Here is a 15,319-nt window from a genome sequence, read left to right on the forward strand (position 1 = left end):
TTTGTTAGAGTCAGAGGATGATGAGAGGGGAGAGGAAAGGGGGAGAGAGGAGAGAGGAAAGAAGGAGAGAAAGAAGAGAGCGACGGGGGAGACAAAAGTACACAAATGTTAATGAGTTAATCGGCAGTTAACGTTCTAAAAAGAAAAAAAAAAAGAAGAAACACGTGCGCAAACACACACAAACGCACCCACACACATATATCTCACGATGGAGGACATTCGTTTTTTACAGGAGCATCTGTAGATCAGTCAATAAAACATCATCTTCTACAATGCAGTCCTGATCACATCTCGTGCAGCAGAAGAAAAATGAGGAATGCACTGAAACACATCAACACCCCCCTCCCTGCCCCACTTCCATGGTTTTACATTCAAATGCTCAGTTACATTCAGATACTTGTTGCTACTTCTTGAAGGAAAAAAAAAACAACCAACAAAATACACCAACAATGAGATCACGGCAGTATATTGATCGATCAAGATGCTGAAATGGAAAAAAATAGTGCAGGCAGCTTAATGGCATGCAGCGTGGAGGAAGGCACCAAGATGCAAGGTGGTGGTGGTGGTGTGGCCTTAATCCCGGACACTGCTATGGAGAAGTCAGTGCAGTGGAAGGAAAACAACACATTTGTCAACGTACAACGCACAATACTCTCTATTGACCGACTACATGGGAGGCAAAGTTATTCGTCATGACAACTCAATGTGCACTTCGAGCAAATGACATTCATCATTTGGCACTGGGGCATGGCAATGCTCACACACACACACACACACACACAAACACACACACATTTATAAATTTATATATATATATTCTGCAACACTCCTGCTGAAAGATTTGATCTGCGAAGGGGTTTCCTTTTTCCTGGAGAGCAGGACGCACCCAATCTGAGAGTGTGTGAGTGTAATCTATAGGCGGTGTGTCAGGAAAGAAAATCTATAGCTCGTAAATTGTCAAAGCACCTTTTGTGGGATTAACTAGGCTTTTCAGGTGGGACTAATAGTGCGACTGGTGTGAATACAGTGAGGCTGATCTCTGCTTCTGGATCCTGATGCAGCTTCTGCTTTCTATCGATCCTGTTCCCAGCGTGGGCTGAGATACTACATACAGCACAGGAAAAGAATTAAAGGGACCCACAGGAGATGGAGACTATAGCTGCCGTCTGCGTGTCGGAGGTCAGACTGCATTCTATACTGTAATGTAGCAGTGAGGGTAAATACAGAAGAGGAGCTTCCAAACACTATGTTTCCTCCAGATATGGTTGTTTACTCATAGCCGTGTGTGTTAGCAGGTATATTAAATGGGTGTTGTGTATGAGAAGCTAAAACTACCGTCTGGGTGAATGGTGAGGAGGCACTAGGATTAAAGCTTACTTCTTTTTCAATCTGCGGTCCTTCTCGGCCTGAGTTCCCAACTTGCCCACCCCCATGTCCTGGCCCGCCATGTCTGGGTCCATCATAGTCGCTGTTAAGGGAAGACAAACCGACATCAGTGAATATAAACTGGAATTTATATGATTTTAAAAGAATCAGTACGTCTTTCTTGTTTCATCAGGTAAAAATGGTATTTCCTAAAATGTGTCTCTGATTATTTGGATTTCACATTTATATATTTATATTAAATTAATTACATCAGGGGTGTCAGACTCATTCTAGTTCAGAGGCCACATTCTGCCCAATTTGATCTCAAGTGGGCCGGACCAGTAAAATCACATCATCGTGATCTGTAAATAGCGACAACTCCAAACATTTCCTTTGTTTTAGTGCAAAAAAGAAAATGTTCACATTTAAGGAATTATCTTTTTACAAAACACTATGAACAAACTAAAATTTGTTAAGAAAATTAAATTAAATTTCAACAATATTATGCCTCAGTTTTTCATTTACACATTAAAACGTACAGATCACAGTTTCTACAAAGGCACAAAACATTCAGTTTCAGGTATCTGGAACTGAATGATGTAGTATTTTACTTTAAAAAAGACAAAAAACAACAAAAACAATACAAAATATTATGAAAATGAGACACAAAATAACAAAAGTGAGAAACCAAATGACAAAAAATGAGACAAACAACACGAAACAAAAGAGACAAAAAATTGGACAAAAAAGTTAGAGAGGCAACAAAAAGGACAGATGACAAAAAGCGTGAAACAAAACAACAAAAACGATACACAAAACAATGAACACTAAATGACAAAAATAAGACAAAAAACATAAGCAAGACAAAAAGGAAACACAAAACGACAAAAAAAGAAACAAAACAACGAATTCAGACAAAAAAGAAAAAAACGAGATGAAACATTACAAAAATGAGACACAAAACGACAACAGAACAATGAGCAATCTAGTATTTTACTTTATGATCAAAACAACTTGTCATGGTCTGGAAATTATTTTAAATTTATAGTTTTACAAATTTATGAATTGCAGTTAATGTTTTCTCTGTAATTTTTGCACTTAAAGTCATCACATGGGCCGGATTGGTCCCTCTGGAGGTCCAGTTTTGGCCCACGGGCCGCATGTTTCATGCCCCTGAATTACATGCAATTATAATCAAAATGACTTTTTTCAGATGCTAATGCATGCGTTTACACCAGTAACGTTAAACCTGCAGTGAGAGTAATTACACAAACAATGTTCATGTATGGATTAGGGCTGCAACTAATGGTTATTTTCATTGCTGATTGATTATATTCTTGATTAGCAATTAATTTGATCTATAAAATTTAAGAAAATATAAAAAAAAAAAAACAAGTGCTGATCAGTGGTTCCCATAGCCCAAGCTGATGTCCTCAAATGTCTCCAGTGTGGTTATGAGACATGCTTTGCCGTCATTAGCTTTTTAGACTGTAACGCTTCTTCTCAACGTCAATTTATTTCTTGTATCTGGATATTTCGTATGTTATTCCACAACAGGCTCCATCACATTCCTAGCTGTTGCACCCTGCTCCATCTCCATAATGGTTGTTCCTCTCTTTGGCTAAAACAATACAACTGTTGTTGGTTGATGTCGGCAGCCAGTGTGGGAATGTTGCCACAGAAACCAGATTTTAAACTCTGATTTACTGTGAAATACAGAGAGATTTACCGAGCGCTGGCAGGATTAACCAGCACTGTGTCAACTTGAATGTAATGAACCTTCATTTCTATGTAAAACTCATGCATGTCAACTCTAAGTAACATTGTGTTTCTGTTTATTAGCAGCAGTAACACAATTCTACATTTCAGATGAGTTGATTTAACATCAAGTTTTATGAACATGGAGACTATTTTACACCACATACCCATTTTTTAAAACATGAAATCAATCAGATTCTATGGTTATCAAGTAAAATATCAACATTTCACAAAACAAGCACAGTATAAGTTTCCATCAGTGTTACCAGACCTGTCAGACTAACACTCACCGTGTGGATCTACCATGACCTGTCTGTGTGCTAGATGTGCCAGTCGGCCTTTCTCCTTCTTGCCAAACAGTCGCCCGATGGACGACTTGATGCCTTTCTTCTTTGGCTGTTTGTGGAGGGAGTCTTGGCTGCTGGCTACACTACTTAGGGCGCTGGCCTCAGCCTCCAGAGAGGCCACAATCCTGAGATCAGAAACATACACAACAAATATGATTAGAAGTACTGTTAAAAGTTCTAGGCTTACTTCAGTTGGAGGAGAATTCTCAAACATCCAACATTTTGAATTCTGATGAAAAGCCTAAATAAATGTGAAGCATATTTGTACTAGTAGTGGACTGGGTCAATGTATAATTGATGGACTTTTGAAGTCCATGGGATATATATTCCATACATTTTAAAATAAAAGTTAAAAAAAAAAATGCTTTTTTATGTTCATTATGATCATCTCTTTACAAATTCCATAATTATTTACTATGGAAACACTCATTTATTAATAAAAAATGACTAGATATCACTAAAATGTCATCTAATTTAATAACAACCACCTTCTAATTAGCAAAACAATAATAAAATGAGCTTATTCAAAAATTGTTTTGATTGTTTTCTTTTTATTAAGTTGAGATAATCATGACAGATATTTCTCTTTTGACAATATAGCAAATTTTAAAAGGAAAACAACAAATTGTATCCGTGTCTGAGAAATCACTTTCAATTCAACACCTCTCAAGGAAGTGTGTTAATTCCAGATCACATGACCTGCTCCACATGATGTAATTTAGTCCTGAAGAAAAGACTGGCAAGATTCCAAGGCTTACTACACTACAATATCTTTATAAATAACTTTCAATTTCAATTTTACTCAGTTGTATATATAATATTTAGAAGAATATTTCCGTAAAAATGTCATGTGGTGTTTGGTTATAGGTGGCCATGTTGATTTTAGGCCTGAAAACAGCAAAAATGTCAACTATGATACCTGTCAACTATGTTAGAAAAAGTCCCAGAATTATATATTGATCCGACTCACCTATAGTCCATATCACATGATTGTTATTTTAAATTATTCTAATGTCTTTGGTCTTGATTCTTAAAATAAAAGACTTTTTTTAGTGTTTTATCTGGAAAATATTTCCTGCTTTCCACAACTTTGCTATTTAATCAAGTTATTCCTTCACTGATGCTTCATCTATTATTACTGTTGTCTGTGCTGTTGAAATATTATTGATGGCAAAATTGCAGTTAAATTGGAAACTTCATTACTATGAAGACAACATTTCTGCAGCCCAGATATTGAACAGTTAGCTGCAGGGCTGCATCCACACAACATTCCCAGGGAGTTTTTACAGGCCAGAATAGTTGCTGTTTACATCTCTCTGTCTGATAACCTGGCAAATACAGGCGATCTCATCCACTCTGTTACACTGAGACTCCAGGTTATGCAATCCCAGTACTCTGTAGTATTATTGTATTGCATTTCTTGTATAATTTCCATATACCACAGTCTTGAGCAACTGTTAAAAACAATATCCCTGTGGAGATTATTAAAGTTTTTCTGACTCATCTCATTTTCATCCAAAGCACTCAGAGCTAAGATGACTACACCATCAAAAACTAGGCCATGAAGCAGACATTTTACAAGAAAGAAAAGCATGTTCACCGAAGATACAAAGCTAGCTGAGCAAACATTTTCTTTTACACCAGTATACCACAAGCACTAACGATAAACTGTAATATTAAAGGCCCCATAATGAGCCTCTTTTCAGCAAATTAAGGAAATTTCCCCAGCATGTCTTTGGACTGTGGGAGAAAACCTACGCATGCACAGGGAGAACATGCAAGCGCCATGCAGAAAGATCCCAGGCTGGGACGCAAACCAGGGGTCTTACCACCGCTAACCACCGAACCTATTCCTGCTTCATGTGGCTAAAAATTCAACATAAACCGAAAAACAAGCTATTTCGTAACCAATGCGATTACCTCTGCCTTTTAAACGTGTGCACAGCGGACACTTACCCTCGTGCGTCGTTGTGCGAGGAGGCTGGCAGTGTGTGTGTCATTCGGACAGTGCGTGGCGTTGGAGGTGGGGATGTCTCACACTTAATTGTGGCCTTGTCCTCGCGGCCATCCTCTTCAACCGCCGCTATCTAAGGGACGAGGGCAGAGCGGCAGGACATTACACGTGACCTCGGATGCTTGTGAGTCGACAATTTATCCACGGCATCATTACAGCAGCCACTAAACCACGGATATGAGAATTTATGGTTAAATAAAATCTTACTGAAAATACTGTGTGTACCTTTCTCCTGTGTTTCCTCAAATCACTGGGCTGTATGGATGAGAGAAAAACAAACACAACAGTCATTATCCACGTGTGAGAGCATTAGTATGCTGCACGTTGGTTATAAATGAAAGAATTGGTTCATTCATATAAATATCATGCACCATTAGATGCCCGTGAGTGTTTGCCGTGTACAGGGGCATCTATTAAGAGACCAACGCTAAGGGATTGGTAAACAAGTCACTTGACGGATCAATAAAATCAAGACCTTATTTCTTTGAAAGCCTCTGGGTGAAGAAGACATTTACACATTACATCTTTCTCGTGCTATAGCGCACTATGAGGGCGTTACAGGAATAGATTTAGAATGGCAGGCACATCTGGAGTGTTAAAGCCTCAGGTCGCCGTGGAGACCATTAGGGATGGAGAACATATCATTGTGTATTCTAAGAGAAACTGTAAGGCATCCCTTTGACACCTCGGCTACGTGATGACAGTTTAGAGAACAAAGCAGCTTCACTGCATGCTTATTTAATATAGATCTTCAAAAATGTATGAACTCTCCATATTTGCAGATTAACATGCAGGGAGAGTGCAAACACAGCAGCTGATAGCCTTAATTTCTTCTGCCACCCTGTTTCTTTCACAAGAATCATATTTGCCATGACTGAAACAACCAACTACATCATAATATTCTATATATAATGGTCCAGCATTACAAAATGTCACAATTTATGGTGCTTAATTCAGTTGACAGCGCAGATTTGTTCAATTTTATCTCTGAAAACACATTTTATACTGATATAGGTGCTGATGAAGTCTTGATCAAAACTGATGTATATTTATTTTTTACATTGCTTGGCAAGTAAACCATAAAGTAACTAATAAAGGCTTTAATTATAAAAGTCCACAGACTCTTGCTCTTTGATATTCAAGTGCCTGAAGATTGCTCTTTTACACATTTGAAGACTGTAGCCCCAAATCACTAGGTGACTGTCTTTATCTCATAAATATTATTTATCATTAATTCATAGCCATATTAATTATACCTTTCTACATTAGTTTTATTTTTTTAAATATTATTTTCTATTATATATATATATATATATATATATATATATATACACACACACAAAAATATATATATGCATTTTTTTGTTATTTTTGCTCATTTTTTCTATATTTGAGTTTTACATATTATTTATTGCTCATTTTTTTCTATATTTGAGTTTTATATATTATTTATTTATTTATTGCTCATTTTTTTCTATGTTTGGATCTTACAGGGTAAAGAATCCATGTTACAGGTCACTCAAAGTCATATTTATTATTAATTAAAGAAGCCATACAATGAATTAAACATGAAGCCCCAAAGTGTCCATTTTAATCAGCAAGTAACTCATATTATGGAATGAGCGCTTTTCTAAAATCAAATGCCCTTTCAATAGATAGTACAGTGGAGCAAGTAAACAGTTAAAAAAATGAATTCTGTAAACACCCACAGATGAAAATTAGCTTGGTTGGGGTTATGACAGTCACTTACCAGTGTCATGACCCCCATGCGCTCCATGTCACGGGCGGGGCTTCGGGGGTCCAGTTTTGGGGTGGAGTGTCCGCTGGGAGGGGAGGAGGAGGCCAGGGAGGAGGCGGTGGCTGAGGCAGTGATGGAGGCTCCGTGGTGGTGCATTCGAGCCAGGTTGAGGCCCTCGAGGCTGACGCTGGCCACCCGGTTCTCAATCTCCTCCGCCCGCAGCTCCGTGGACTCCTTCTCTTCCTGGATCAGCCTGACAGGAGGAGGAGAAGTGAGTGGAAGATGTCTTTCTTCATTTCAGTCAGAAATGAAACAACAACCACACTGTGATCATCTCCGGCTTGACTAACTGTCTGACCCCTCCACCTACCGATGGGTTTGTAAGACATGTTATCTTTGCAAAATTGCTACAATTAAATGATTTTTTTTACAGCCAGATATGCTAAAACCACAGGGCATTGTTGGATGTTGAACTTTCTGACAGTCCTTGAACTACTCATCTGTGATTTTCCATTCAGTCATGAAACAAATCTATGGTTGAAATTGACATATTTCATCAAAATCACTTTATTCCACATGTCTAATATGAACACACTGGGAAAGAAAAAGAACCTTTTACTTTAATCAGATTCTTGAAAAAACAAAAAATTCTGTGCTTCTTTATGGAACTGGTAAGCCCTTATTGACACAGCTGTGACCATCAGTCACTTGACAAAAATTCAGAGATTTTTCAGTTGAACTGGGCTGAACTGCTGGCAGTGTTTACACCGAACACACTAAAGTAGCCACATATCTCTAATATGTAGAAGCAACATTTTCCCCCCAGTATTGGTAACACCTGTGGGTACTTGAAAAATGTTGTACATGTTGATTCTAGTTATTACATTTTTGTAAAAATAAATAATTTCTATTTTTTAAATTGATTTTTATGGAATTTGGACGCAAAAATGTGACAGAAGAAGAAAATTGCTTGGGGATGAGAGGGTTAAATGATGACAGTGCAGAATATACATTAATTGTTCAGTTGTGCATTTGTTAGAAGACTCAAACGGCAATCGAGATAGCAGTATCATTGCTACAGAATTCAGCCTTATCTTTGGATGTGGATTTCTGGAGATTTGCATAACCAACTCCCTTAAATACCTGCAGTATGAGGCAAACTAATTAAAGGCCAAACGTAAGATAAAAAGGCTAAAAGTCAAGTCATCAATTTTAACCATAGCTTTGTAATTAGCTGAGAGCTCAACTCGTCGGATCACTACATGCCATCAGATTTGAACTCTTCCTGAGAGAAATGTGCCACGGCGCCTGTTGACGGTGATGTAAATTAGCAGAGACCACAAGGCGCATTAACAGCCCTTGAAATAAAGAACTAAGTGAAGTTGCACCTGAGGTTATGAATACTTATCAGCACGAGATAATTGCAGCATTAACAAGCAAGAGGCAGCTCACATTTCCCAAAACATCGAGTGCAGACAAGAATAGTGTTTGGCTCGCAGACAGAAAAAGCCACCTACAGCCAACTGATACCTTCATATGGGCAGATTCCTGCATGCATACACAAAACAATGAGTAACACAAAACACAGAATGACAAAAATAAGACAAAAAACACAAGCGAGACAAAAAAGAAACACAAAACAGCAAAAGCGAGAAAGAAAACGACAAAAACATGAGACAAATGACAAGTCAGAAAAAACGACAAAAACAAGACAAAATGCTACAAAAATGAGACACAAAATGACAAAAGAACAATGTACAATCTAGTATTTTAGTTTATGATCAAAACAACTTGTCATGTTCTAGGAATTATTTTCAATTTATAGTTCCACAAATTTACAATTAGCAGTTAATGTCTTTGTAATTTTTACACTTCATAAAGTCGTCCTGAGGGCCGGATTGGACACTCTGGAGGTCCGCTTTTGGCCCACAGGCCACATGTTTGACACCCCTGGTCTAGAGGGTGGATTATCACGTAACTGGGCTTCTTACAGTATCTCTGGCTTGTTATTTTCTTGTGTCTGTAGTCAGCATATGAACACAAGTCAATAAAAATCGATGAGGTGTGGTATCTAATACTAAAAATGTAGTTTTTCGGTTAAGATATCGATCCAAGCTAACTGCTTACTCGCAAGCTAGTTATAATGAAGTTAACTAATAACTAGCTAGCTAGTTATAATGTAGCTAACTATTTACTAGCTAGCTAGTTATTAGTTATCCAACATTAAAAACATTTTTCTATTCAGTGACTCTAGAGTATTTTTGGCGCACTGGCGGCCATTTTTGAAAAAACTTGTTTATTTCCAATACAAAGTGTGATCTCACTTGTGTCTTTGGATAAATTTATTTATATGACCCTAAGGTACTTCCATGCCAAAGGGGACCTTTGCATCATGACTTGAGGTAAAATGCCTATATTTTGGGCTTAACCTCCCTACAACAAGCAAGGAGCCAAGAATGGAGCAAATAAGTTACAAATATGTTCATAAATAGGCAAAATTAAAGAACATCTCCACATTGAATAAGGTAATCTGCATCTTTCCAGGACATAATCTTAAAACTGTATCAGGTGGTAAGTAGTGCTCAAGTAAAACGGATTAGCAATGCAGCAGAAGAAGCCGATCAATACGTCTGGCCGGTTGTATTAAATTTATACTGCGCTGTGCGTCACGTACCGAATCTCCTTGTTGATGGCGTCCAGCTGCTCCTGCAGCATCATGGCCAGAGTTTGTGCATCGGAGTGGCCGCTGGGGGAGAGCAGGTCCATGGAGCTGAACAGAGTTTCCCTGTCGTCGTCATCGATGTCCGACATCTCGGTATCGCTCTCGAAGTGGTGGCCCCCCAGGACCCCCAACTGCTGGGAGCGCCATTCATGCTCGCCCAGGGATTTTGCCTGCAGACACACAGATAAATACAAAACAATATACATTAGTTCCAAACATATGCAAATTATGAAGCATCCTCAGAAACATGAAAACATTTTCTGAGTCAATATGTAACTTTATGTAACATAGTTGACAGGTATCATTGTTGACATTTTTGCTGTTTTCAGGCCTAAAATCAACATGACCACCTATAACCAAACACCACATGACATTTTTACAGAAAGATTCTTCAAAATATTATATATACAATTGAGTAAAATTGAAATTAAAAGTTATTTATAAAGATATTTTAGTAAACCTGTTGACATGCCATAAATCCACACTTGACTCACACACTACTTTATATTAAATAACTAAGAAAGCCTTGGAGTCTGGCCAGTCTTTTCTTCAGGAGGAAATGACATCATGTGGAGCAGGTCATGTGATCTGGAATTAACACACTTCCTTGAGAGGTGTTTTTGTAATGGGGAACTTAGTTGAAAGTGATACAATTTGTTATTTTCCATATAAAATTTGATATATTGCCAAAAAAGAAATATCTGTCATGATTATCTCAACTTAATAAAAAGAACATAATCAAAACAATTTTTGAATAAGCTCATTTTATTATTGTTTAGCTAATTAGAAGGTGGTTGTTAATAAATTCGGACGGTTATTTAGTTATTTTAATTTTCAATTTAAATTTTATTTATATAGCACCAATTACAGTCAAATTGTCTCATTTTAGTGATATCCAGTCATTTTTACTAATAAGTTATTGTTTTCATGATAAATAACAGTGGAATTTGTAAAGACATGATCATAATGAACAAAAAAAAAACAGTGTTTTTTTAACTTTTAATAAAAATGTATGCAAGATATATCCCATGGACTTCAAAAGTCCCTCAATTATATATCGACCCTTCTTCTTGTAATCCAAATTTCATTGTATGTCTTGTATTCTGCACTTCTATTTTAAAAGTACTGCTCTACGAACAAAAATACGTACCAAAAACAATTGGTTTGCAAACAAAGTGCTTTTTAACATCAGTCTTCCCTTGACACAGTGAAAATATAATATAAAAATATAATATAATATAATATAATATAATATAATATAATATAATAGAATAGAATAGAATAGAATAGAATAGAACAGAATAGAATAGAATACAGCAGTGAAAATATTTCTTCTGAAACCTTTCCTTTAATTCAGACAGGGAAAGGGACACCTTCTCTCCTTGGAACCACATATTTTTTGTGTTTGTTTGAAATGCCATATGCTATATTTAGAATCCAAAACTTTCAACCTCCTTAACAGGAACCGCCTGGACTCTTCCCTCTTGGCCCATAAAAAAACGGCTGTGACTTTAGAGAGAGATGAGAGGAGTTGATCTCGTTATTGAAGCCCAAACCGTCCTATAATATGCTCACAACCTAAGCTGGACCTGATGTGCTGTGGCTGTGATTGTGTTTTCAATCCAGTCACCAAACTTTGCTAAAATTAGTCATGTGCCTGCACCTGCTTTTACAAAAATAGAACTTGAACCTGCATTAGACTTGCCTTTAAGTCTGCTCATGTATACTTTTAATACTAAACTGAGTAAAACATGCAGCTTCTAACAATTTTCAATGGAAGCAAGATACAAAATGCTTTTCTGGTAGCAGCATTTTTGTACAGTAATAGTAATTAGAGTGCCTTTAGGAAGATTTATGCTGACTTTGCCAACTTGTAACTCAAACCTCACCTTGGGTTCACGCAGGCCCATTCGACCTCTCCTCGGCCGGCGGATGACCTTGGCTGAGCGGTAGTGATCCGACTGGGTTTCAGCCAGAGATCCCAAAGAGAATCGAAGCTCGGCCGACGTGTCCAGATGAGACCTGAAACGCAAACTTTCATGAGCAAAATCGCACCTGAAGTCTCCTGCTCTGTGTGGCTTCTTTTCAACAAACTCTGGGTCTTTTATTTTGAAAATCAAGCAGTATCTATAAGTGTTAAACGCAACAGGATAAGTAGTGCAGCAGAATTTTAAACATGTGGCAACAAAAATCTTTTGATAATGTTCAGTTTTGCCAACAGTAAACCAATCAAATCTCGTGTTTGGATACCTAATAGTCATAATGAAGTGGTGTAAAGTGTACTTTTGGAGGGATCAGCGCTTGTTATGCTTGCCTCTATGGCTGCAAATCATTTGTCTGTGGAGGAGATTATGTCTGCTACTGTCAACACATCGTCACTGTAATATTAGAACTTCACGCTGCGTGAAACGGAAGCCAGAAATATCCGAGAATAGATACCAGGGGATCAGTGATACCAGTGTTTCTAACAATAGTGTAACAGAACAAGCAGTTTCATCAGCAAGGGATAAAATAACACTCCTGGAGAGAGTGTATCTGTATTCCCTCCTTACATGTCTAGTGGAGCTTATGTTTTCCAGTAACAAAATAATCAAGCACGAGTCCGTAGCACTTTAAGTACACAGATGGCAAAGTGACTTTATGTTACAAACATCCATGCTTTTTTCCCCTTGACTCTACTGCTCGACTGTGAAATAGTTTAAGTCTGTGTCCAAATGATGAATAATGTTTGGACACAGAGCCATCTTGATTTCATGCAGTTGCCTAATTGTCCGTGTGCTCCTGAACGCCAGTGAACTGAACTGAATCTTCTTTGTCTTCTGCCCATTTCTGCGAAGCACTAGACTGGCAAGCTTCATCACCAGCAGGGACGCAGATTTCTTCTCTTTACTCTCCTAATAAATCCGGTAAAATCTGTCATAAAACTTAATTTTCTTGGCACACAGGCTGTTTGTGAATTTTAGCGGCCAAATCATGCGGGATGTATTGCAGATTGTCTTGTGGTAGTAAACTGCTACAGGTGCTAATCCGCCTAAAACCACTGACTGTTTGCTAAGCCCGTCCCCTGAACAAAGACAGGCCAATCATACCTTAGCAACCGTAACCAGGCAAGTTTTGGTTTACTCCACATTTTGAAGCAGGGAGTATAGAACTGCGGTGAAACTTGGCATTTAAAGAGTTTGAAGGCGTTTTTTTGCTGCCTTTCCCAAGCATAAGTGTGTAACAACTTATTAAACTGTGTTATCAAGTTAGGCTAGCATTGCTTAAAAAGGGTGTCCACTTTGGTAGACATGAATTATATTTTTAGCAAAGTTCCTAACTGCTGTCCAAACCCCCTTTCACACAACGACTCCTTCCTGTTAATGTAATAGCAGCTGAACTTGTCGGCGTGATGCCTGAATGAGCAACCTGCTCGCTTATTTTGTAAAAGTTGTGATGGCAATCTTACTAGGTGGGACCCAGTAATATTTCTGGCCTCACATAACTTTTAACACCACACACAGTCTGAATTGCATGCAGCCACATTAACAGATTAAAGCATAAACAGAGCACCTACAATCACAGGGAAACTAGTGAAACATGAATGGAGCCCTCGCCCTTGTGACATTTATGTGTTTGGAGAGAAATCCCAAAAAAAAAGGAGGAGGAGGAGGAGGAGAATATGGACGATGCGGTCGTGGCTCGGAAAGAAAGGCCAACTTTGGATGCGAAGTTTTTAACGGGAGCCTGAAGTAAGTGCTTGATAGCATCTACTAGCATTGCACGTTAGCATTCATTGTTATGGTCTGTCATTTTCCAACAAAATGCACCACATGTAAACATAACAAACAAAATGAATGTGATGACTATCGAGATGTTTTAAGACAGACAGCGTCTTATCAGAAAGATTTAACACAACGTACTAAAAGTCTGCTTGTGATATCGTTTAAATAGACGATTGAAGTGGCTTGAAAAATGTATCGACTAGGCTGTCTTCTTTGTTTAAATCCCACCTACTTGTTTTGATGCATTTTGCCATTGTCGCCGCAAATCATCTATTTGGATTTAGCGCCAGTGTCGAGCTGATCAGTACGTCATTTCATCCTGCATTTCTATTGGTTAGTTAGTTGTCGTAGGTCGCAGCAGCAGTCAGACTGTGAGACGATCATCCCAAATTTATGACAGTCAGAATTTAATCGTAGCTTGTCTTTGGGCGCAAGACCATGACAACGGCTGTCCTTGAACCTGTCTCACAGTACGACGTAGGACCACCGATTTAAAGCCAAGACCAAAGATATCACCACGATTCTCTCACGATTGTTATCTTTCGTCTGGGATGGCCAAAAATCGCAGAGTGTATAGAGGCTTTAAAAGGAACGCATTAGTGATTTATGGAAGGCTTTCTTCACATTTCAGCACCAATACTCATCCAAAAACATCAATGAAAAAGACACAGTTTCAGTGCTAAAATCACAATAAATGTTTTGACCTACAACTTCGCACCTATCAGACTTCAAACTGAAATCTCTGTAAAAATGGACATTTACTGTGGTGGAACTAACAGCACAGATTAATGAGATTCAACAATAATGAATTAAATCTGTGTTTTCTTTTTTTTTTTCTTTTTTTTTTTTTTTTTTTACAAAACATTAACAGGAGCAGAAGTTTAGTTTGTTGCTTCCAGCCGTTTGTAGGAGTCTTCCCTCTAAGTTAATTAAATACCTGCAGCATCAAATAGCAGGATCTAGGTTTTAGCAGGATCCATGTAAGTATCTTCAAAGTAAGAGAGTTGCATGCATTTATGCACACGTAACAATGGCACAACAGCATCTGTAACTGCACTGATCACTTAAAATACCCCCAACATAGAGACAGGATTGATCAGGCTCTAACAGCACTGTATACATTCCTTCATCTCACACAGGTGAGCTGTCACATATAGTCACAGTTTAAAAGCTGCAGCTAAATCATTTGGTAAACAGCCGCCATCTTCAGGTTGAGTTCTGAGCTCCCATCACAGCTGTGGGGATATTTTTATTTTCCTGTTTGTTAAGTATTAGTCAGATTCTCCTCACACATGGACAGAATTTTCACTGTTTAGAAATGTATAAATAAACTTGGCTGTTATGGTTTTTGGAAAGTTTGATAAACTGCCGTCAGATTCGATGTAGTTTTTTGCCTAATATTGTAATATTACGTATTATTAACACTTCATGTACTATCCAATCTCATGTTAATGGCAAATACTGTGTGCGGCTCTCTCTATCACTGTTGGGAGTATACCTGAAAGAAGCCATGAGAGCATTAACGGAAAAGCAACTGATGTCTGAATAACAGAATGTCTCTACTTTAACAGGCTGATGTAGCCGGCATTGTCCCATGTCTGAAAAGGATTT

General features: G+C 38.0%; 1 protein-coding gene across 8 annotated transcripts in view; it reads right to left on the reverse strand.

Moving 5' to 3' along the window:
* ppfia2 (PTPRF interacting protein alpha 2) overlaps positions 1-15,319 on the reverse strand; it is a 212,095-nt gene that overhangs the window by 25,803 nt on the left and 170,973 nt on the right. For all 8 annotated transcript variants that reach the window (XM_055006697.1, XM_055006694.1, XM_055006695.1 and 5 more), the window contains 7 exons: positions 11,834-11,966; positions 9,897-10,114; positions 7,235-7,475; positions 5,710-5,739; positions 5,427-5,557; positions 3,414-3,595; positions 1,378-1,468 (listed from right to left, as the gene is read on the reverse strand). In XM_055006697.1, the coding sequence (XP_054862672.1) occupies positions 1,378-1,468; positions 3,414-3,595; positions 5,427-5,557; positions 5,710-5,739; positions 7,235-7,475; positions 9,897-10,114; positions 11,834-11,966 (1,026 nt within the window). The remainder of the gene's footprint in view (positions 1-1,377; positions 1,469-3,413; positions 3,596-5,426; positions 5,558-5,709; positions 5,740-7,234; positions 7,476-9,896; positions 10,115-11,833; positions 11,967-15,319) is intronic.

The sequence above is a fragment of the Amphiprion ocellaris genome, chromosome 21, assembly GCF_022539595.1.
Source record: "Amphiprion ocellaris isolate individual 3 ecotype Okinawa chromosome 21, ASM2253959v1, whole genome shotgun sequence".
In the NCBI taxonomy this organism is placed as follows: Eukaryota; Metazoa; Chordata; class Actinopteri; family Pomacentridae; genus Amphiprion; species Amphiprion ocellaris.